The 24890-nt window shown below is 45.4% G+C and overlaps 2 protein-coding genes across 5 annotated transcripts in view; one reads left to right on the forward strand and one right to left on the reverse strand.

Moving 5' to 3' along the window:
* Positions 1-5314, forward strand: part of CHPT1 (choline phosphotransferase 1) — a 492288-nt gene extending 486974 nt beyond the window's left edge. For all 4 annotated transcript variants that reach the window (XR_015295551.1, XM_086919155.1, XM_086919153.1 and 1 more), the window contains one exon: positions 5059-5314. Coding sequence is in view for 3 of the 4 variants with exons in the window: in XM_086919155.1 (XP_086775281.1) it covers positions 5059-5103 (45 nt within the window). In the remaining variant the exon portion in view is untranslated. The remainder of the gene's footprint in view (positions 1-5058) is intronic.
* Positions 4873-24890, reverse strand: part of SYCP3 (synaptonemal complex protein 3) — a 1370872-nt gene continuing 1350854 nt past the window's right edge. Inside the window, exons 10-11 of the mRNA XM_086919156.1 lie at positions 5322-5426; positions 4873-5138 (exon numbers count right to left, since the gene is read on the reverse strand). Coding sequence (XP_086775282.1) covers positions 5085-5138; positions 5322-5426 — 159 coding nt within the window. The 3' untranslated portion in view covers positions 4873-5084. The remainder of the gene's footprint in view (positions 5139-5321; positions 5427-24890) is intronic.

A 24890-nucleotide genomic window follows, 5' to 3' on the forward strand; every position in this document is an offset into this window, starting at 1 on the left:
CAATCCACCCCACTGTACTCCAATCCACCCCACCCACCCCCAGTTCAGTCGACCCCATTCAATCCAATCCAACCAGCCCACATCACTCCAGGCCAACCTACCCCATTTCAATCTAATCTACCACCTCCAGTTGAGTCTAGTCCACCCCACCCTCTCCATTCCACTCTAATTCCCCCACTCCAAAGCACCCTACCCTGATCCAATCCACCCCAATACAAGCTAATTCCACCACCCCACTCCAATCCATCCTAATCCAGTCCACTACACCCCATTTCAATTCATCCCTCTCCAAAACAATTCACACCACCAAGTCCACCCACTCCAGTCCGCCCCACTTTATTCAATCCAACCCACTCTACCCCAATCCAACCCACTCCACAGCACGCCATTCTATGACACTGCACTCTACAACACTCTCTGTCACTGAACCACTGAAATCTACTCCCCACTACTCAACTCTATAACACTACTCCCCCACTCCACTCTACTTCAACAAATCCAGTCTAAGACACTCTACTCCCCCCACTCCACTCTAGGAAACTCCATGCCACTTACTTTTAACCATGCTGAACAGCTGCCGCACTGGTGCACAAAATGGCAAAACACATTGGCAAAGCCAATAGCTCTTGCATAGGCAGGACCTATTGGCTTTGACAATGCTTGTTTTAAATATGCATTCAATTTTTGTGTTGGGTTGTTATGTATATTGGGGTGTTGGGCGGGTAGAGTTTTTTTATTAATTCTATATTTGTGTTAATTCGTAAAAAATTTTGATTAGTTTATAAATTGTTATTTATTTCATTGTTTCTTAGATTTTGCACTTCTGTATTAAATGTTAAGTTTAGAGTGTGTGGGGGTTGTTGGGCGATTGGGTGGAAGAGGTTGTTTTTATTAATGATACATGTATATATTGATGTCAATTGGTTAATTTGTTGATTATTATATGTAATAGGTATTTACTTGTTTATTTATGAAGTTTGGATTGTGGGATATATAGGGGATTTAGTAGTCTGTACTAATTATGTTAATTACATTGTCAGTAAAAAAAATTTACATTTTATTTGATTACTTTATTACATTATTTATTTATTTTTATTAATGGCTGTTTGATATTTTATGGGGTTAGACTGTATATTGTATATTTTTTAATGAATTTAATATGTTTATATTTATTACATTTTTAAAGTAAAACATTTGTATGTAAATTATTTTAGAATAATGGGATTTGTGTTTAATATTTGGGTGTGTGATAACTTTCAATGCACTGAACATGAATAGAATGCCACACTTTATTTGTCAGAAAGACTGTAAAAGTAGACGTTAAAATGCAGGAAAATCCTGGCAGTGCTCAAAATAAAAAAGGTTTGGCATTTTATAGCTTTTGGGTATGATTGGGACATTTGCATGTTTGGTTCTTAGGACCCTGAGGGGCTAGTAAGTCTTTTATGGTTAGATGTTTCCAGGAATCTCATAAATGCCTATTGGAAGCGTTTACCATACCACATAGTTTGAAACAGAATTAAGTTCTGTAGAGTGAGTGGTGGAATACGTTGATCGGCAACTACTTTATAACAAATACAGAAAATAAAACCATTCAATCAACAGAAACTCAAAAATAAAACCAGTCAGATTGAAATATCATACAAAACTAGGTCCAGAGCTCGGGACTCCTGATTTGGAATTGAAACGTGAGTTAGTCTTCTGGGCTACAGTAACTAAGGGCCTGATTAAGATGGCGGACGGACTTCTGTCCATCCGCTATCGACCCCGGGATGGGGACCGCCCGCCTATAAGGCGGCAGTCCCACAAATGCAATTACGATCTTCTATATTTAACATTGCGGCGAGTGCACCCGCCGCAATGCTAAAAATGCACCTTTGACATTTCCCTGCACTACGTGGCAGGCACCATGCGGTGCCTGCCACATGGTGCAGGGAAATGTAGGGGGCAATAGGTGCCCCCAAGTGCTTAAGCCCCAGGGATTATTGGGGGCCTGCTACAGTCCCCCAAATCCGTTTCCGCATTCCATTTTGTGGCGGGTTGACTGCCAAGAAACAAACAGCGGAAAAGGGATATTATAACCCCGATGGCGGTGCCTGACAGGAACCGCCGCCATGCTGTGAAATGCGGCTGCTCTGACAGGCGGTCGCAAAATGACCGCCTGTTGAACCGTGGCGGTTGGTTTTTCCGACCGCCATAGTAATCTGGCGGGCGGAAAATGGCAGTTCGATGGCGGAGGGCCCTCCACCGACAGGCTGTCGTGGCAGGCCTTCCACCATTATAATTAGGCTATATCTACCCGCTAATTAAACATGTTTACATACATTTTAGCACAACATTGTGTAGCATAATCCATAAATTTGTACCTGAAAGCCAAGCGTCCTTGGGTTTCACTGCCTAGGGCAAAAATTGTGACTACCCAAAATTAGAGTAGCTATTTCCTTAAAATGTTGTCTCAATCATTCACCAATAGCTGACAGCAATATAAGTGTTATATCTACCATCCCTGGCATGGTATTCCCCAAAACTGTTTGCCTGTATCCCCTTACTTTGCTGAAGTTATTTTTGATGGCATTAGGACTCTGTGAACTTTACTCCTGCTAAAGTGTTTGTGCTCTCTCCTACAAACATGGTAAAATGTGCCTACACCTAATTGGCACATTTTATTTACCTGTACATCCTAAGTAAATGGTACTACCTGTAGCCAGGTCCTGTACATTCAATGCTACAAGTGGGCAGCATCATTTATTGTGCCACTCACTAAAGTAGCACTGTAAAACAGGCCTCAGTCCTGCCACTGCAGCCTGTAGTGGAGTTCAAAACTGCCCTTTTAAACTGGCAAAACAAACTATTTACCAGGCTTAAACCTTCCTTTTTACTAATTAATACTAATAAGTCACCCCTAAGGTAGACCTTAAAGGCTCATTAGGAACGGTGCATGGTGTTTACAAAGTAGGACATGTGTGTTTATGAGTTTTTCCCTGTTAGGACATGTAAAACCAAAAGTCGTGTTTACCGGTTGCAACATCTATTTCTCCCATAGGCGAACACTAGTTTAATTACGTTTTTATATTTAATAAGTGCTAACTTCAGATTGGGAGCTGATAGAGATATGCTATTTTCTCTGAACTAAATCGTACTTTAAAATCCATGTAATGGTGACATTGGACTCAAAGTTACAATTATAAAAATGCTTCTTTTAGAGAGTCGGCATGTTCTTGTTCCGACCAAGTGTGTTTTTCTGCCATTGTCTCATAGGTCAATTGGCTATATATATGTAAATAGCTCTGCTGCTAGGGTTTGTGTACTACTTCCAGACATTTGGATAATGGTTGTCTAGGTGTGAAGGTAGAGGGTCTTTCTGACAGGGTGGCTGGGAAGGAGATGCCCCTGCCTTGATTAATTTCAAATGGCTCTGCTTGTAGCACACATAGCAGTTTGGAGCCAGGTAAGGAACTGACCAGAACCAGATTGGAGGGTAGGTCAAAGGATTCCCCCACTGCAAGGCGGGCACAAATATAAAAACAGGACCCTTGGAACCATTGATCAGAACACTCCTGGACCTGTAGAAGATTTAGAGGAAGGATTGCCCTGCTGCCAAAGATTGCCATGCTACTTAAAAAAACTTTGTTGCTGTCTCAAGAAGGAAGATTGGACCTTCTTGCCTTTAACAAGTACCCTGAGTGACTTCAAGTATAAGTTGGCTACAGGGACAAAACAAGCTTCAAGAGGCCTCCCTGCAACTTCCCAGTTGACCAGAATCAACTGGACCTGCCTGAGCCCTGCTTTTGGCCACAGCTGGAGTGAAGCCTTATCCCCAAGAGGTGAACTCCACGTCCTGGCCCCTTGGTTGGCATTGGTTAAAACTCCTCGTGAAGAAGGTGAAAATCTTGAAGTTTTGGACTCTTCGTAACCGCGAATGGGCCAGTTTGTGCCAAGACTCTGCTGCCCATGACGACAGCCAGTGCTAACTACCAGCAGGACCTGCTGTTTACGGCAAAAAAGGCTTCCCGCAACAACCAGCAACACCAGACCTGGACTGTGCACCAACAGCAACCATCTGTGACTATCCACTAAGGCGAAGCTCCTGCGCTGAACTGATCTTGGCCTACAGCAATGAAGGTTCACGACACTCGACTTACTCTTCACACTGAAAGCCTCTGCCTAGTAGCCTCCTCTAACACGAACGGCACACCACTGCGGTCGCCTGAACATGTGACTTTCCACCAGAATAGCGCATCGGGATGACCGCAAGTTGTACTTTCTGCTTCTTAGTGCTATTTTCTAAAAAAAACTTCCATATCAATATCTCCGGTTCTACGGATTGGATTTCCTTCATTACGTTGTCATTTTATTTAATAAAAAGTACTTCATGTTTGTAAATTGGTTTGGGATTTTTCTTGTTTTGTGTTTTCACTTTTAATACTGTTTGCGTAATGCATACATCCTTTACACAATGTCTCTGAGTTAAGCCTGGCTGCTTTTGTGCCACTGCCAAGCTACCAGAGGATTAAGGACATGCTAATTTACTTTTGTGGTTCACCCTGACAAGGAGCAAACACAAACATACACCCGCTTTTATTTACCTTTTTACACAAAAACATTGTTCGTTTCTTTTTTTCTGCCACAGCCTAATAGCTACTAAATACTTACAAATTCAACAATATCAGTGTATTTGCAAAAACTTGTGCCTAATTGACTAAGCCAAAAGCGTTTTAAATATGAATGTAGAATCCCAACATGGCTTGCAATAGTTAATAATGCGTATTATGGTTTAAGGCTATAGACTGTTTGTTATATAAAAATGTTGCACTCGGGCGTGAATTAACAGAAGAAGAAGTGAAATGGGGAAGAAAAATTGAGTTAATTAACAATGCTTGCATTACATGTCCATGTTATTAATCGATTTAGTTTATTGTCCGGGGGATACACATTACAGAAATATACAAACAATTTACATTTTCTAACCGATTTGTAAAACCAAAGCAACATTAACAGTACTTGAACTCCATGTCTACCTTCCCTGTCTAATCATCTTAATTGTTTCATTTTACTTAGGTGGACGTTATTTCTTCAGTGAAGCATCAGAATAACATTGACTGAAGGGACTTGCGAACACTTGCCATCTCTTGCTGCTGCTGTTTGAAAAAAATAAAAACTTGTGAACAAATGTAACCTATTTTTATACAAACGCTAAATATATTTTATAAAACTTTACTTATGTGGATAAATAAAAGGGTATTGTCTAAATATTTAAAGTTCATGTTTACTGTTACAATTTACAAATAATAAAATATATTTTCTTTGCACTTGATGCTTACTGTGTCCATCATAATTTTCTTCTGAAGCATAGCCATTTCCTTCCTAAGCTCGTTCTGTGCTCCTGTTAGCAGGCTTTCGTGACTCTTTTCCAGATCATCCATGCTCTAATTAGAGAAACCAAATGAAATGATTGTATTTACTAGCAGCCATCCTTTAATGAGCTTCTTAAAATGCAGCAGAAAAGACATCACATTCTTAAACACACCTACTTGTTAAACTTTTCTAAATGTTATTACATGACCTTCATTTATTTTCGATTCTCTCGCTGGTTGGTATTAGATAAACTACAATTTCTCCACAGGTTTGTCCACTGTAAATTGGTTGCATTGTCTATTACATTACCAATATGGCCCATGTTTCAAAATGTAAGCTTGAATTTCAGAACAGTAGGATAATTAGTGTGGTTGAATATATCATACAGTCTTGCCATCTTAGTGTATTTCCACAATAAAAATAGTAATAAAAAGCCTGGTCGTGAAAAATAAACTGCTCATTTAGATTCATTGGCATCCTCTCTTGATATTTCAGAGTGCCATGTACAAAGCCTGCCTCCAATTCATAAATTAAGCTTAGTATTACTATTCACAGTTGTCTTTAGCTTAACATTTTTCTTAGTTACAAAAATGTGGGTAGTGATTTGCATTAACTACTAGTAAAGCCTTTTTGGTGGCTACAATAATGTTTACCTTCAACAATTTGAATGTATAGATTGAGCAAGCTAATAGCCCATTCTGAAGAAATCCCAAGCAATCCATCTAAGACTAAGGTGTCCACTCTTCTTGTGTTAGTTTATTAGATGGCGATTACCTTTATTTTGTTATTTATTTTATCTCTTGTTCCAGTAATTTTAGACTGAAATGTACGTGCATTATGTAATCTCTTGTAGATCCTCCTATCTTCTTACAGACTCCGGAGAAAACTAGAAATGTATTAGGAGGATTGGAGAGTAGCGTTTGCAACCTTTTTAGAAGCGACAGAAAGTGATGTGTTTGTTTTAATAAGGGACTTGGCTATGTTAAAAAAATTGTTTTGGTACAGAAAGGAGGAAGGTGCTAAATAAATGTACCTCTTCCAATTAGAACACAAGACGATGACATGCCACTAGAGGAGGATAATGCCTATGATAAGGCATAAAACACAGTGTAGGAGAATTGTCAAACAAATTGAATATTATTGTAGAAAGACTTAAATTGTTTCAAGGGCTCAATTGCTAGGGGAATATATTGAACAGAATGCTGGTTGCATATTTATATATATTGGCTGCCACCTGTAGATTTAAGGGTCGACCAGATGAAATAGTCAGGAATCAACTTATAAATACAACAGTCAATTTTAAAATCAAAGAAAAATTGTTACATTTGGATAATGACGGAACATTGGACAAAGAAATTGCAATGGAAAATTAAGAGCACTACTTTTCTAAACGTTTTAAAAATAAAACCACCAGGAGTAAAATAAGAAGTAGATATGCGTGTGTGGGTGATGTGAGTGTTAGTGAAAAGAAGGAAAATATTCTCCTAATGTTGAAAATAATCCAGAAATGAAAGATCAGTGCTTTCAGATGTGGCAGTACTAAACACATTTTCAAACATAAACAGTTGCAGCAGTTCCTACACAATACCAAGTATATAATGACTTGGAGGTCGCTTTGACATACCAAGAACCCAAAAAGTGGTTTGGTGATCAACTACAACATACACATCAGAAGTCGGACTGGGTCTCCTAATTAATCTACCACATACACATCAGAATGTCGGACTGGGTCTCCAAATTAATGATGGGGCCATCGTACCTGTATTGGCCTGGTATAAACCTTTTCCTGAACCAGTAGCCTTGAATAGGGGACTCGGACAATCTGCACTGTAGACAATAGCAGGGAGAGCAGTTCCAGCAGGGTCTGTTTCACAGTCACATGTGGCCATACAGGCAATCAATCCACAGACTATAAGCTCTATTATGAGCAAAGTGCCTGTAAAGAGTACCGAAATTGTCTTCAGAATTACTCGCAAGACCAACCAGTTGGATGCAGATTATACTTACAACACCTCACGAATAGCATAGATTTCGGACTGTGTCTACCTGTTAGGATGGTGGCAGCAGTAGAAGTAAATTTGTGTGCATCTATATTACTATGCATGGCACATCCTCATTAGCGGTATTAAAACCAGGACAAACTGAACATGGGGCAGCACCACATCTAGATATAGGAATTAAATTCATGGGAAATTTTGAAACACTTTCCTCAATCATTCTGAGTAACATTCATGGAGAATCAGCCACTTGACCATCCATATGCCAGAGACCTGCAGCGGTTCCTGTTCAAGCACATAAATTAAAGCTTCTGAAAATTATTTCTGAAACCTATTGGATGAACTGAGTACCGCAGAAAGGACAAGTATCTCTAGCAGAAAGGTGAATCAGGACTTGAAGCTGAAGTTGTGTAAAGAAGGAAGAGAAAGGTGCAGACTCACTTTAAAAAGAAGAAAGTGACCAGACTAATTTACTAATTTACAAAACATGCCCTGCAAACTATGGATCCTTCTGCAAAATAGGACTTGGACGATAGTGCTTCTGGACAGCGCAGCAGAAGTGATAATGGGCCAGACTCTTCAAGAGTTTCTGGTGGTGAATCTGACTGATGAATTTATACATGTTGAGACTACAGGTGGACATGTAAACCCTCCAGAAAGGATTTATAATGTAGAAAAACAGATTTAGCTGGATGTTCCGCACACAATTCAAGCTATATTCTATAATAGCAATAATGTAACCTTTGCTAACAAGTAAAACATTGTACTGTACAAGACCTACGCAGACTCCCCTTACTATAACCGATCGCTCATTTGAGGTAATTTTCTTCCATCATATTGGGCCAATCAATCTAGTAAACTTATATAAGTATGTATTAGTTACTGTTGATTTATGATCAAGATTCCTGTAGGTCGGGCCACAAAAAAATTCTGATGCTTGAGGGGCCATAAAAGAGTTGCAGTGCTGTGTAGCAATGTGCGCAGTTCACACCTTTCATTGAGTTAATGCTTCTGTGTTTACTGCAAAGGTGTTCAGGGATGCTATGTCAACTCTGAGACTATGTTTGCATTACTCGCACAAGTTTTGTGCAGAAAGCAATGACTTAATAGAGCATGCCAATGATACACTTAAGCATGTCTGGACCGCTAGGGAGTTCAGAGAGCATTAAGTAATTTGCCTAGGTGGCCACACTCCATATGAGATGCTTGTCAGAGTACCTATGTATATGCCGGATCTTGATAGACCCTGGAAAGGAGGCTGAAGAGAAAACATTTAGGGCCAGATGTAGGTAAATGAGATTTACCGATTTTTAATTACCGAATTTTATCGATTCGGTAATTAAAAATCGGTAAATCTGAGGGGTGGATATGTAGGAACATCCAGATGTTCCTTTTACCGAATCGGTAAATATCTGTATTTACCGATTCGGTAAATACCGACCGGTAATGCCCCATTCATTCCTATGGGCTTTGAAGCCCATAGGAATGAATGGGGCATTACCGGTCGGTATTTACCGAATCGGTAAATACCGATTCTGACAAGGGTGCAGGGGGTGTCACTTTGACACCCTCTAGCACCCCCAAAAAACGTTCGGGGCCATGTGGCAGGCATACCTGCCCTAAGGGCAGGTCTGCCTGTCATATGGCACAGGTGTGCATGCATACATGTGCATGCACACCAGAATCGGTATTTTACCATCAAATAGTATTTGATGGTAAAATACCGATTCTGTAATGCTTGTGGGACTCAGAAGAGTCCCACCTACATATCAATTTTACCGAATTGGAAAAAATACCGATTCGGTATTTTACAGAATCGGTAAATTTACCGATCGGTAAATTTACCGATTCTGTAAAATACAGGGCCCTACATCTCAAATTGCATTTACCGGTCGGTAACGGCCAAATTCGGCCGTTACCGACCGGTAAATGCCTACCTACATCTGGCCCCTTGATGTCTTACAGAGTGTCCAAGAGGTCCGAGACAAGCTATTCAATTTAAAGCTTTCTGACTCCACCACTGGTGAAGATAAGGTTTCTAAAGCTGCTGACAGAGGGATCCCCAGAGTGTGTGGGCTGGTTCAAGAAAAGATTCCCAATAAACAAGCGTTTGGGCCATATTACAGACCACCCGTTCCGCGTCATGATGTAGAAGGTACATGGACTGTAATCCTGCCTTCACTGCCTTGGGCAAATAAAAATAAAAAAATGTCCTTCGATCATGTTAAAAAGCATTATGTGGCCCATTCTATTCAGACCCCCATTGACACCAAAGTGACATCAGAGTAGAAACTTACAGCCTCTCTAAGGTTCAACTAAGGAACAACCCCTAGAAGAGAACAATCACACTGAAATCCAAGTCCTGGTTACCCTTGACACCAAAGTGACATCAGAGTAGAAACTTGCAGCCTCTCTAATGTTCTCTAAAGAAAAACCCCTAGAAGAGAACAATCACACTGGAATCCAAGTCCTGATCCAGGGACAGTGAAGCCTTCTTTGTCCCTAGTTTTACACCAAGTGCCAGCTTCCACATAGGAACCTGATGTTGCGATTTCAAAACCAACAGTTTGAACAACTATCATAGCTAACTATAAACCACGGAGTTAACATCAACTGAAATTATTCCTTGGCAAGAAATAACACTTTATGAAAATAACTTTGACTTTGAGTTGAATGAAGTACATATGCACTTCACAGATGTTCAATGTCACCTCTGGCTCTTTGTTTGCTACTGTTTCTGTGACGGGTATCTCTTACCATTGGGGTCCTATTTCTAGACAGTCTGGAGTGTTTTTTCTCTTAATGTGGAACATCATGCTGATTATGGTGTTGGTGCTAATAAATGGACATTACATTTGTATTAAAACTGTGGTGTTTCCTCTCGTTCAAGAACTGCCACTGCATTCTTCTTCTGACAGAGAACATCAGGGTCATCATGCTGTGAATAGCACTGCATATCCTGTGCTGGACGGTGTGGTTTGGGAAAAGATTCCTTATCTGATAATCGGGCCTATGTTTTAAAAACTGCTCTTGATAGGGGCATGGCTAACTATATGGCTGAGCGGAAATGAGTTGAGTGAACACCGGCTGGCCTGAAAAAAATCCTTTCATAATCCTGCTCATGACCCCATCACTACTACTGCAGGGAGGACTTCCCCCACCTCTGTGGGAGCCAGCTGGCATCTTTAGCAGAGAGAATAAGGATGAAAACTGCTCCCCTGCAAGAAGCAGCCAGGTGAGGCCAACTCTGTGCCAATAGTCAAGTCAAGTCAAGTCAAGAGATTTATATAGCGCGCTACATACCCATAGGGTCTCAAGGCACTAGAGGAAGGGTGGGGAATTACTTGTCGAATATCCAAGTTTTAAGTTGTTTTCTGAATGCTAGGTGGTTCTGAGTAAGGCGAAGGTGAGTGGGAAGTGAGTTTCAGGTTTTAGCTGCCAGGTAGGAGAAGGATCTACCTCCCATGGTGGTTTTGTTGATGCGAGGAACAGTGGCAAGAGCTTGGTTGGAGGATCGTAGCTGACGAGAGGGGGTGTAGAAGTACAGTCGTGTGTTGAGGCATTCGGGTCCAAGTTCGTAAAGTGCTTTGTGTGCGTGGGTTAGGAGGCGGAAGGTAATCCTCTTATTTACGGGGAGCCAGTGGAGGTTTTTCAGGTGACCAGAGATGTGTTCTTTACGCGGGATGTCTAGTATGAGCCTGGCTGAAGCGTTCTGGATGCGTTGCAGTTTTTTCTGGAGTTTTGCGGTGGTACCGGCGTATAGTGTGTTTCCGTAGTCCAGTCGGCTCGTAACCAGTGCGTGGGTGACCGTTTTTCTAGTTTCGGTGGGGATCCAGCGAAATGTTTTTTTGAGCATGCGAAGAATGTTGAAGCAAGATGATGAAACGGCGTTGACTTGTCTGGTCATCGAGAGTGAGGCGTCCAAGATGACGCCCAGGTTCCGTGCGTGGTCCGTCGGGATGGGTGCTTTTCCAAGGGCTTCTGGCCACCAAGAGTTATCCCAGGCGGAGGGGGAGGTGCCTAGGATGAGGACTTCTGTTTTGTCTGAGTTCAGTTTCAGACGGCTGTGCTTCATCCACTCGGCTACTTCTTTCATTCCTTCGTGTAAGTTGGTTTTGGCGGTGTTAGGGTCTTTGGTGAGTGATAGGATCAGTTGAGTGTCATCCGCGTAGGAGATGATGTTGAGATTGTGTTGGCGAGCGATGGCCGCAAGGGGGCTCATGTATACGTTGAAGAGGGTGGGGCTGAGTGACGATCCTTGTGGCGCGCCGCAAATGAGTTCAGAGGCCTCTGACTTGAATGGTGGGAGGCGGACTCTCTGGGTTCTTCCGGTGAGGAACGAGGTGATCCATTCCAGTGCTTTTCCTTGTATTCCGATGTTTCTGAGGCGCTGTAGAAGGGTGCTATGGCAGACTGTGTCGAAGGCTGCGGAGAGGTCGAGGAGGATGAGGGCGACTGTGTCTCCATTGTCTAGGAGAGTTCGAATGTCGTCTGTTGCTGCGATGAGGGCGGTCTCAGTGCTGTGTTTGGCTCGGAAGCCGGACTGTGAGGGGTCGAGGGATTTGTTGGTTTCGAGGAAGGAGGTGAGTTGGTTGTTGACAGTTTTCTCGATGACTTTGGCCGGGAATGGAAGAAGCGAGATGGGGCGGTAGTTTTTGAGTTCGGTGGGGTCAGCTGTGGGTTTTTTCAGAAGGGCGCTGAGTTCTGCGTGTTTCCAGCCTTCCGGGAAGGTGGCGGAGTAGAGGGAGCAGTTGATGACGTCTCGGAGGTGTGGAGCTATGATGGAGTCTGCTTTGTTGAAAATGTGGTGAGGGCATGGGTCAGTTGGGGATCCTGAGTGGATGGAGTTCATCAGGCGGATGGTGTCCTCAGTGGAGATGGGGTTCCAGTCATTGAGGATGTTCAAGGGGGGTGAGATCTGCTGCAGGTGAGTGCTTTGAGAGTAGAAGGACACCCAGTTGATAGACACTAAACGGTGGCAGGGCCTAGTGGATCTTCCGTGGAGTGCAGCAGTAGGTGAGAGTTGAACCTCAGAGAGAGGAGTGACATGGGGAACAAACAGAGAGGCAGAAGCCTTCAGCCGGATTTGCTGGGTGTGAGCTACGGGGAGGAGACCAGGGGCCAGATGTGGGTGGCCCATTACCAGTCGGTAACGGCTGAAATTAATGAACTTTGGCCGTTACCGACCGGTAATAGGCTTTTCTAATGTAGGGGGCCAAAATTAAGGATTCAGTAATTTACCGAATCGGTAATTTAAGGAATTGGTAAATTACCGATTTCTTAAATACCGATTCGGTAAATTACCGAATTCCTAATGTAGGGAGCACTTGGTGGTAAATAACGAAACCCCCCAAAAAGCAATTTAATGCAAATTGCTTCAGTGCCATGTTGCGGGCATGTATGTCTGCAACATGATCCATAGTAACATCAGACACACTGTTAAAATCTTCCCCAAGAAGTATATCCGCCACTGTCGATTCGGCTAGTGGGGCCGAGAGACCATGTAAGAAGGGTATCTGATCCTGACTGAGGGCACACATGCTGCAGAGGCCAATATCACATCCAAGAAACTTCCCGGTAGCCAAAACATAGCCATTTTTATGGATGAGTGTATGCTGAGGTTCAAAGGGAATGCCTGCTCTCATCCAAATTATCATCCCCCTGGCATACGGCAAGAGGTTGCAAATATCTGCCCCCTCGCTACGTATAAGATGTGTCTCATACAGTAGGACGATCTGCACTCCCCTCCTCCATAAATATCTCTGCACATTATGCCGCCTTTCTGACGTGTAAGGTGTTGATGCCATGAAAAAGTACTCAACTTAAAATTCCCCTTCCCTCTGCCCCCCACCCCTGTTAAAGGATCAGAGCCACCCATGCAATTAAAGCAAACTAAAACACAGAAAAAACACTGCCAGACAATAACTCCGCATCCCAAGGACAGCCTGGCAACAACCAGCCCCCCAAACTGCAAGAAACCCATCATCTTCATCAGAAAGACCTAAACCAGCCATAGGTGCAGCCCTCTGAGAGGGGGTCGGCTATTGTCCCCAATTTATCCGCACTGGCCCAGACCAGTGAAAACATGCAGCAGGCCTACTCAGTACATTATCAGAAAGATTCATGTCCCAGGAGGGGCTGTCAATGCTTGAAGGTGTCCTGTCAGATGTCGCTTGCAGTCCTCTGGGTAACTAGCAATAGCAGGGTGCTGTCCGCCTGCGAGGAGTCTGAGTCTGAATCTCCAATCCCCTTCACAGAGGGGAAACCAACCTCTGAAATACTCTCCATCGTCGTTATGATCGCAGCCACCGCCTGGAGGGCCGCAGCTATCTCCTTTTCAGTTTGGACCAAGTCTACTTGGTTTTTGTGATGGGCCCCTGTGGGGCCTCTTCTGACATCTCTTCCTCAGTTTCCATTCTTGTGGGGCAGCAGCAGACTCCTTCCTCAGAGGTGGGTACCCAGATCTGTGGGCCTCGAACCACTCTGAAGCTGCTGTGGGGCCATCACAAAAATGAGTTGTTCCCTCCAACATTACCCAAAGCTGGGCAGGGAACAGGAAGTACTGCAGGCCCTACTCCCGCAGAGCCCTCTACACCTCGAGAAAGAAGACTACCTTCTTTGTACTTTCACCGTGTAATCAAGGAATATCGAGACCTTACTATTATTTATTTTTTAATAAATCTTTTTATTACAGAAAATAACCACTGCAGTACAATGACATTTACATTCACTGCACAACATATTGCTATACTGTTCAGCAGTGGGGAGGTAATGTCTACTGTTTTCCGATACACATGTCTCAGTTCTTCCCCCATCACCCCAAGTTTTCTATACAACCCATCAGTTCCATTTGTCCAAGTTGAGGCACAGGGGTGCAGATTATTCCCTGGTATTCATTTTCCATTTCCCCAAATTTCAGACCATTCGTTGGGAAAGCCCATACTCTCATATACTGCCCTCTTTGTCAGCATGCACCAATCCATATCCCTCCTCCTGAGACCTTGCGAATATTACCACACACGGACCTGCAGTATGTCCCTATCTTTATAGTGCAGAAGCCTGGCCACTACCGGACACTTTCATGCAAACTGGTACTCCATGCACTATTTCCAAGGTGTAAAAGGCTGAGAGGCCCTCTAGGGCACCATCACTCTGAGCCAGTTCTCCGAGAAGGCATTCATGTCCTTATCCTCCACCCCTTCAGGCAGCCCAACTACCCTAATGTTGTTCTGCCGGTTGCGCCCCTCAGCGTCCTCTGCCCTGTGTTCAAGTGAGAACTCTTACCACCTTAACTCTCTCTGCAAGCTTATGCTGTTCCGTTCGGTGCAACCCCAGTCCCAACAACACTGTGCTGATGTGCTAGTGTAAGGTGGCCTTAGTGTTGCAATGGCTTCAAGTATTTTAAATAGTTGGTTGTTGCACTGGGTCCTCTGGTGTCCCCAAACCCTGCCTCTCCTGTCGCTGTTCAAGGGCAACCTCCTCCTGGTCAGGTGGCGCTTCTGTTGGCCGCGCCCTGGTTTCGGCCATCCCCACAATGTGAGGCTATAAGGAGATATGTCCTAAAAATGCACTTGTGGGATTTCTCATCTGCCAACGGGGAGCAACATTGGCCCAGATGCAAAAGTGCCACCCTGGCTCCAGGGCCCCCTGTGCGGACCCATACGGGTCATGGACAGTGCCAATGTGCAGTCTCTTCTGCCTGTTCCAGGGCCCTCTGTAGTCTGCTTTGAGCCCGTACCTGCCGCCAAGTTACAAGGCACTGTGAGGCCTCCTTCCCACAGCCCAATCTCAGGGCGGCAGGCGGTTCCCAAAAGGGGCCAAAGTCACTGGTCAGATAGAGAAGGGGGGAAATCAGGTCAACCGTGCCCCCCTCCTGGGCAGCAAGGAGCAGCCTGTCAATTACCGGGCCGAGCCTCTGCTCCACAAGGAAGCCTACCACACACCTCCCCACATAACAATGTCCAGCTCACCGGAGTTCCACTGGGCCACACTCAGGTCGTTTTTCTCTCATCTGCATAATCGGGTTAGGCTGGTTCACGGTTGAGATCCAGCCACCGCGCCCACATGGGGGCACCCAGCACTGCACCCAGCCGCTCACTGCCTGCAACTCCCTCTCCACTGCAATGTTCGCCCCCGGGCGGGCCGGCTCTCCTGGTCACCGGCCGCCCTAGCTCCAGCCGGTTGCCACCCACCTAGCCTGCTCCCACTGGTTCATGGCCCCACCAGAGCCGGACAGAGCCAAATCCCTTCTCAGCATCCGCAGCTTCAGGCAGGTCCGTACGCGCCACTCTTCTTGGTGGCGTTGCACCAGCTGTGCATCAACTACCCAGTCTTTTCTCAGGGCCACCAATGTGTCCTTTTGGGCTCTCTGCGCAGGTTTACGCCTGGCATGAATGCCCAGACGCACTCCCCTGCAGCGCGGTGCTTCGATAGCCGGGGATACGCTCTACACGGCACGATAATCAGCCTGGACGTAGATGATACATGATTACAGCCAGGCTTTCGCTGAGCATCAGGCTCACACGTCTGCCATGCTCGGCTACCAAGCCATGCCCCCATATTCCCCTTACTATAACGTAATTTTAACCTTTGATGCTTTCAGTGATTATCTTCGGTTTTCTTTCAAATGTAAAGTAAAATATAATAAAAGTCCTAACTATAGCTTCACTTTAGCTTTTTTCTGTGAATTTCATGTTTTTTTTTACATAAAATAATATTTAATTACCATACATAGAGCCAACTCCCCGCCACTCAAAGCCTTTGGTCATGTGCAGGAGGGGTTGGCCACAAGTGCTGGCCTTTGACCAGGCATCGCGACCAAGATCCCCTGAGGCAGTCAACCCCATAACAGACTTTAATTGTGCAAGGCGTGGGGTAGACTACAGGAACTTGCTCGCAGCCAAGCCCTATGTCCTGCCCCCTGCAGTCAGCCAACCCCCGCAGGTTGGGGCAGTGTACAGTTGGCCTTCGAGCCACGACAACCCCATTCGTTGGGCATTCACCTTCTTTGAGCCTTATTAGTCCTCAGGGACCCAATACTCCAGGGCCAAATTCTATAATTAAGGAGATGGGGCATCTGGCTCTCCATCACTGAGCCTTATTTGGTCCCGCGGACCCCATCCCTTGAGCCAAATTGCTTAAAAAAGGCGAGGACATGCCATCTCCCCTCTCAGAGCCTTTATTAGACTTACAGGACCTCATCCTCCCGGGCCAAATTCTATAACAAAGGCGGGGGGTGTCACTCTGCCCACATACACGATCCTTATTAGGCCCAAGGATGGATTTCAAATAGGAGGGGCACGTATCCTCCTACCCGAGCCTTTTAAGCTCCGGCGACCCCATCCCCAGGGGCCAAAAACAAAAGAAAACAGGGAGTGGGTGGGCAAGGTCCCCAACCCTTATTAGACCCAGGAGGCCCTTCTGCGGGGCCAAATACACTTATATTAGGGAGGAGAGGCAGGTGGGTGCCCCCTTTCCCGTGCCTTATTCGGCCCCAGGGTCTTTATCTCCTGGGGCTAAAACGCATTATTAAGGGAAGGAGTGTGTGCCGACCTTCTCCCTGAGACTTATTAGACCAGAGGACTCCATCTATAGGGGCCAAAGTACATAACTAGGGGAAGGGGGACATTCATCCCCTCCTCCCCAGGACTTATTAGGCCCCGGGAACCCCATCCCCTGGGTTGGTATTTGATTATAAAGAGAAAGGGGGCTTCATGGCCCCCTCCCGAGTCTTTGTAGGTATTGTGACAAGGGGACAGTATTTGATGCAAGGGGTTGGTGCTGCAGGACTGTTGGGCATCACAATGACACTCTGTTGTTGTGGGCTGGGGTTGGGCCCCGGATGGCCAGAGGCAGTGTCACCCTAATTGTTGATTATTTCAATGGGCAACAGGCGCTCTGCTAGTTGGGGATATGACTACTTTCAAACCTACGCAGCAGGGTAGCAGGGAGGGGGGAATGGTTTACGGGGAAGTTTCATTGACAATTCTAGTTTCTTTTTCATTGGGATTCTGGGAGGGGGCTGTTGGAATGGTAATCAATAGTTACGTCTCACTCGCTTTCAAATGTTAGGATTGAGTTGTACATCGCGGAGGGCTTAGCACATACCTCCTTCCTACAAATGAGTACGCACTGAGACAAGAGCCTTAAGCTTGTGGTAAATATTTGATTTACCGTCTTAATTTCTATGCAGGTAAGTACTAAAACAAAAATAACTCAATCGGAAAGAAAGAGGCAGAGTCCGTGGTGTTAAAGTTCTTAGGGGTTTTTATTCCTTAAAAAGGAATGGTCATGGTACCAGATCGGACCAGATCGGATATCGGGTTCCTGCCACCACTGGGGTGCAGGAAGGGATAGAGCAATATTTTATTGACAATACATAGCTTATATACTTAAATCATATTATAGAAACCAATACAGTAGGCGTAACAGCTGAGAGAAACAAGATAAGAGCACACACGTGGTAGTGATACGTAATTAGAAGGCGTGAACTAGGCGTGATCATAGAGGCGTGTGCTAGAAACGTCATATGTAGGTATCACAAGTAGGTGGGTGCAAAGCAGAATATTGCAATGTCAGCAGAAATCTGAGGCCTGGATGCGCGCGCAGCTGTATGACGTGTGATTGACGTGTAGCTGGAGGGTGCAGGGGACTTGACATTTACACCAGCAGAAAGAGACAGAAGTCTGGCATGTCAGATCAACTCGTACCACTATCATATCTGATATCTGATGTTTGGGAACCATATTATCTAGAAGGAAAAGGTCTCTGGGGCAGAAGCTATTCTATACTGACTGTGAGTGCGTGTATAAGCGTCTAAGTGTCTGCATGAGATGCGAGGGGGCATGGGCCTACCATGGTAACAGAGGCTATGAATTACTTGCACGGAGACAGTGAGGCCGGGCCCTTTGCTCTGCAGCTGGGGGGATGTTTACTTAAACTAGTAGGTAGGAAGGTATTTTCGAGGAGCGGAACAGATAATGCGAAGGTTGAATTTGGTCTTGGCAGGCAGCAGGCTGAGCTAAGCGCCGTGGGCCGCGCAGGGAGTAAGGCAGAGGTCACGGGTACAGAGGCAGCCCAGGCTGAGGCGTTCAGAGTCAGAAGACAGAAAAAGGCTCGATGGCAGAATTCGGGGCCTACTTCGCCAGAGCTGAAAAACGTGTAAAGTACACCACAAAAAGACGTTGGCATAGCATACTTAGAAACTGAATATTCAACCCGTTCATGGCGGGTCTGAAAGAGGACATGTTAACGTTGGACGCAAATGTATTTGCGTCTTCATAGCTGGCACAGGAGGGAAGTTACATGCACTTTAAACTCGTACATGGAGACGGTGGGGTACACGTTAGGGAACATTTCTTGACCATAAAATTTATATTTCCTCATTCCCTCCTTGTTCCCTACGGACCCTTCATGATATATCGATCCTCATGAATCGATCAGTCTGTTCTTGTAACATCATTTGCTCTTCTTTCTTCTTTTTGCGTTTTGAGTGAAAACTGGAATGTGCAATGCACGATGTGGCACACAGTCCACAAATCGCTGGCCCACATTGTAGGCACAGGCAGCAACTGAATACTATGACAAGGGCAATGCCTAGGAAGGATAGGATCTTCCATCCCCAAGCAGTCAATGTTGTCCAGAACCAACCGGACCAAGTCCAGGTGCCTGGATTCTGATGTATCAAACTTGCAATTTTATGAAGACGTGTAATAGCTTGGTATACCGTTGGCGCGTTTTCTGGAATGAAAACACAGCAACTTGACCCGATGACCTTACAAGCTCCGCCTCTGTCTGCCAAGATGACGTCAATAACGAGACGGTTTTGAAGAACAACAACCAGCATGGCGGACTGCTCCTCTGTTAAGTTGCCTAGAGCGGAGGCAGTTTCATTCACTACTGCTTCGAGTGTTCTAGTTAATCTTCGTATTAGTTTACTGTTTTGGACGGGGCCTGTGAAGAAAAAGAATCCTTTATTGAAATCTGTGTATTGCTCCCATGCCGTTTCAGTATAGTCGACAATCGGGAGATCTCTTCTGAGTCTACTCTTTACTAGATTTGTATTTCTGTGATAATCAGGAGGGGCTAGGAAAACAGGTGGCAGAAGGAAGGCAATATAACAGGTACCATCCCAATCTGGAGGTAAGCGTATGTATGCGGTATGACCACAAACAAAATAGGAATGACGAGTAGCTCTAAAGGAAGACTTGCCATGATCACTGAATTCGACCACGGTAGTACATTTACTATGACCTAAGTGTACTGAACCCTTCTTTCTGACACATAAGTCACCTGTGACTGGTAATACTGACATAGCAGGGAGAACTGGTGCAGCTTCGGATTCAACAGTAAGAATCATGAGGTTAATTGTATAATTACCTAATCCATATACTTCATTTTCTAGATCAGTTCCTGTCCTAATGGGAAGTCCCTTCTTGTCAGGGTAGCAGACGTTGAGCAGAACTAGGTTCAGGTTTCCCCAAATCCAATTCCCCTCGAAAACAGCAATATCAGAATCTAAAGAATTAATTAATCTAAACCATGCACCACAGGAGCCATTGTGAGTGAACAGGTACGGGAAGAGAGGCAGAACTCCCTTATATTTCTGATAGGGAGGGAGTCGGCCACATATCCAACAGTTTGTAGCATTGTTAGTCTGATGGGAGTGATGTAACATACTAATGAATGTGTTGTTGCGCAGCGCAAGTCTGTAGGATAGTTCATGAGGCGGTAATTCACTAAAAGAATGTTCGGCAGTTACATTGTAAGCAGATTGTTCACGCTTGAAGATAGGGTAGTATATTGGCAATAGTATACTAGCAACAATAATCAAAAGACTTAGAACAAACATAACCAATAATGTCACTATACAGTGACTGCGGAGTGATTTACAGTATGTTCGTTTCTTGAGTTGTCTCTCTCTCTCTATCTCGATCTAGGGGATACATGTCAGAAACTATTTAACCGATTCACCTAGGGGAGGACTTAAACAATTAAACTGTCTGACTTGCTAGATCGAAGTTTTGTTCGATACTCCTCTTGGGGAGTTTTCTCTCGCTTGGGAATTTTACAGTCACTAGATTCGAGGCAGTCCTTTGAGGGGTTGGACGAGTCAGTTTCTGGCAGCAGTTCGTTGCATTTTTTAATATGACTCGTGTGGATCCACCCCTTTCGGCCTTCCACCTTAATCGCGGTCCTCGTGGTAAGAAGGACGATCTTCGGCTCTTTCCAGCGGGGCTCCAGCGGACTTTTCCTGTCGAAGTTGCGAATCAACACAGTATCGCCGGGACGGACATCATGTGGCTTTACATCAGTGTTGTCGGGAAAGGCTGCGGCAACCTGTGAACGACATGATTGGAGTGCAGACATCAAGGAGGCAAGGTAATCTGTCAGCATATTACAATCAACATCGGTTATTTTCTTAGGCATGGGCGTCCCCCACATATTCGGAGGTCTGCCAAAGACCACTTCATACGGGGATAGCCCTGAGCTCGAATGGGGGATCATTCTCATGTAGAACAGTGCAACGGGCAGGGCGACTATCCAGTCGACCCCTTTCTCTTTACAGATCTTGGCAAGGCGTGTTTTCAGTGTCTGGTTATGCCTTTCTACAAGGCCAGCGGCCTCGGGATGTCGGACACAATGGAATCTCCACTGATATCCCAGCAGAAGGGAAACCTGTTTCATGAGCTCGGATGAGAATGGCTGTCCGTTATCTGAGTACACGATACGAGGCAAGCCGTCCCGTGGGAAGAATTCTCGGACCAGCTGCCTGGCAGTGGTCGGGGCAGTGTAATCTGGGACTGGATATGCTTCGGTCCAACGGGAAAGTGCACAAACAACTACGAGGACATACTTAAATCCTCGACAACGGTCCATCTGGATATAATCCATCTGGAGGACTTCAAAAGGGTGATCGGTGAGGTTCCGTGACAATTGTAAGTGGTGTTTTTGACTCGCACGAATATAGTCGAGTCTGGTATCTATGAACCGCAAATGACGAGTTTAGTGGGTGTACGCAGTTTCGCTGCGCTAACCTAAACCGTTTGTTTGTTACGTGGGTATTTCTATCTGTACCCACGGGTTCCATCTTAGATACAGCATCCATTTTGTCTCTTGCCCTCAAGTAGCCAGCGAAGGGACGTTGTCCGCTTCGCGACCCTGGGACTCCCAAGATATTTGCGGAAGACACATGTTCTTTGTAAATGTCTTTATGATGAGGGGGATGATACTGTAAGGCAGATGGCGCCGCTCGAGGCTCATCTCGAGCGGCCGGCTTATTGTCTCAGCCGTGCATCTCATTAGGCACGTCCTTTAGATGCCTGTATCTCGTGTTTCCCGATACCTCCCCTTTTTTACCCTTTCCGATCTCCCACTGTCTCCATCTTCCTCCACACCTGTCCTTGTTCCTTCTTCGATCTGTTTTATTGCTGATTGGAATGTACTAATGGTGGGAAGATGGGTTTTTACAGTTGGGAACCGCCAAATGTTTCCGCATTTATGTTCCGGACCTTGTGTGCATCAAAGGGACCAAAGTGACCCCTCTGGGGGATAATTGTGGGAACCGGGTCATAAACTTTTGTGTTCTATGTAACCCTATGGGTAAATTATGTATAAAAGGAGCGATCCACAGAACCAATTTGAAGCAGTCTCCACAAGTAGCACATGATGTACTTGCCGTGACTTCTGTGTTCCCTGCAGTAAATAAAGCTCGAATCTTTGACGCCGAAGGAAGTGTCCCGTGTCTCTGTGATTCGTACGCCGGAGCAGGTTACCCACGAAGGTTTCAGGTGTTGTTCCCTGGCACCGCTGGGCCTTAAATAATCCAGTCCTTCAGTTGGCGCCCCATGTGGGGCTGCATCAGTGGTACCGGTCCAAGCCCGACGATCGTGAGGAACTTCGTGTGAAATCTCCGAGGGAAAGTGCACTCCGCTTCATCGATCCTGTTGTCGAAATAAGTGGCCCGAAGACTTTTCCCGCGAAGATTCCCGCCTCCTGACGGCTGCGACGGACTACTGCCCTGACTGTAGACCTGATTGGGCGCCTGGCGTAGACCTTGGTATAGCGAGACGATTGACGGGCCTTCCTGGTGACGCCATCGATCTTTGAGTTAAGTATTTGTGGGTCGCTCCCAGAGTTCTTGGTTGTGGTTCTTAGTCGTTGCATGGTTCCATTGCATTTGTGGTTCTTGGTACTTTGTTGTAATATTTGACGACTGCAGACGCCAAAAACCGAGGGTTTTCGCTCTTTGCTGGGACTTGGTAAATCCCGTAACCCTTGAAGTTTGTGAAACTCGACTAGTGTGCAAGATGCCTGGTCGTAGTACTTTGTTTAGTTGTTTCAGACGTTGTGGTACGGATTCCCGACTGGAGGACTCGTGTCCGATACCTCCGGTTGGAACTCCCACTTATGAACTGTACAGTAAGCACGGATTGGGCCCCATTACTTTTAATGATTACTGGATTCAGTATACTAAGAAGGATGGTGTCCTTAGTTGGCCACCTCATGGTAGTTTTGAGACTCCAATCTTAGATAATCTAGAGGCTAAATTATTTGCGAAAAAGTCAAGGCCGGCCATGTTTGATGCCTTTCGGTTGTGGCGTAAAGAAGCCCGACAGAAAGAAATCAGACAGACTAAACGAAATCAGAGAGATGGTGTTGCTACCATTGTAAAGAAAGCAGAGCAGTTTCAGCGTGATAAGGAGGATAAGGAAAAGGAAGTGTTCGATAGGCTACAGCGTATGTCCATAGACAAATGCTATCCTGCTTTACCTACGGAGTCGGATAAGAAGGAAGAACCAGTTGAGGATTCTCTAATGTCTTATCTTTTGAAGTCACCACCTCCGTATGTACAGGGTACCGCTGCTCCAGTGGCTCCCCCTGTACCTGTTCCACCACCTATTCCTCAGCCTGTTCCTCAACCTGCACCCGTCCTTCCGACTGTTCCTGCTCCTTTGTCTGTTGCCATCCCTACTGCTCCTCCGCTTCCGCATACTCCTGCTCCCGCTACTGCTCCTGCTCTGTTAACTCCTGCTGTTGCTTCTGTTTCTACCCCTTCCCTTGTTAGTCCTGTGTCCTATACTTCTCCCTCTGTTCGTAGTCGTACTTCTCCTGTTGCGGCTAACTTCTTTCATTCTCTCGGACCTGTTCTTGGGTCCGCTGGTTCAGATGGTCCTCAGAGACGTAGTCAGCTTCCTGGTAACAGGGAACGCGCTTCGCTATATAATATGGCGATGGGTTGGATGACACATCCTCTTAGAAATCCACCACGTATTGTACTCGATACGTTCTGTCAATTTAATATACCAACCCAAAGATACGTGTTCGAAGATATGTGTAAGGTCCTTCGTGATCAGATATCTGCCGATGCACCTGACGAGGTGCTGTCCGCTTTGTCCGATCTACAGCTCCAGTTCTCGAATGGACTGATAGTGGACACCAACGTTCGACGTGCTGTTGAGCGGTTGCTATCTTTTCGTCCCACTCCTATACCTCAAGCCTTGTTTGTTGAGGACGTTGAGAGGCAGTTAGATGCGTCTGGTCAATTTCCTATGCGCGAAGTTCCACCGGTATGGATGCCAGGTAATCCTGCAGCTGCTCCACCGATCTTGCCATATTTCCAGAGAGTGTGGATACACCTCCCATGGAAACGTTCGGAGGTGTTACAGGTGAAGCAATCATTGCCTGACCCTCGCAAAAATCCTACAGGGTACTACAAGGAATTATCGCAGCTCGTAGATGCTACGATAATGAACCTTGCTGATATCGATATGCTGTTCGGCAATGTCGTACCGCAACCGGTTTGGGCTAAAATCCGTCAGGAAAATCATCCGAATGAACTAGGTGGTGATTGGGCTGCCATTGTAGCGGCAGATGGTCGACAAACTGGTGGTGCTAAACCCGAGCAGTTGATTGCTGCTCTTCCTCAACGAATAATTACGCTAATGAAAACTCTTATGCCAGCTATGAGGGTGAATTGGGACAAATTGTCGGCTTGTAAACAGAAGAAGGACGAGAGTGTCTCCGACTTCTTTACGAGATTCGAGGAGGCATTCATCGACCATAGTGGTCAGGATATGGGTACTGAGGGTGGCCAACGGTTGTTTGTGGATAAATTTGTCTCTAACTTATTGCCCGATTTGAGCAATAAATTGAAGAATTCAGAAAGTGCATGGGCCGTTTCTACTTCAGCTCAGATATTGGCCACAGCACAATATTATGAGAATAGAGAGAAAGAAGAGAATGACCGCGCTGATAAAAAGACGAAAGAACTTAAAACCAAAGTGTTGTTACAGCAAGCGTATCCTCCGCGTTCGAATCAGAATGCTTCGCAACAAAATAGATCGCAGTCGCAATCTAACCGACCACAATCTAGAAATGACTCCTCTTCCCAAAGATCCTCTTTAGGGTACAATCAATGTGCCTATTGTAGACAGGAGGGTCACATAAAATTCAATTGTCCTGTTTTGAACGACCGTAATAGTGGTAATTCATCTAGAGGAGGTCGTGGTGGTTCTCAACAGACAGCACGCGGTAGGG

Source organism: Lissotriton vulgaris, chromosome 1_1 (genome assembly GCF_964263255.1).
Source record: "Lissotriton vulgaris chromosome 1_1, aLisVul1.2, whole genome shotgun sequence".
Lineage (NCBI taxonomy): Eukaryota > Metazoa > Chordata > Amphibia > Caudata > Salamandridae > Lissotriton > Lissotriton vulgaris.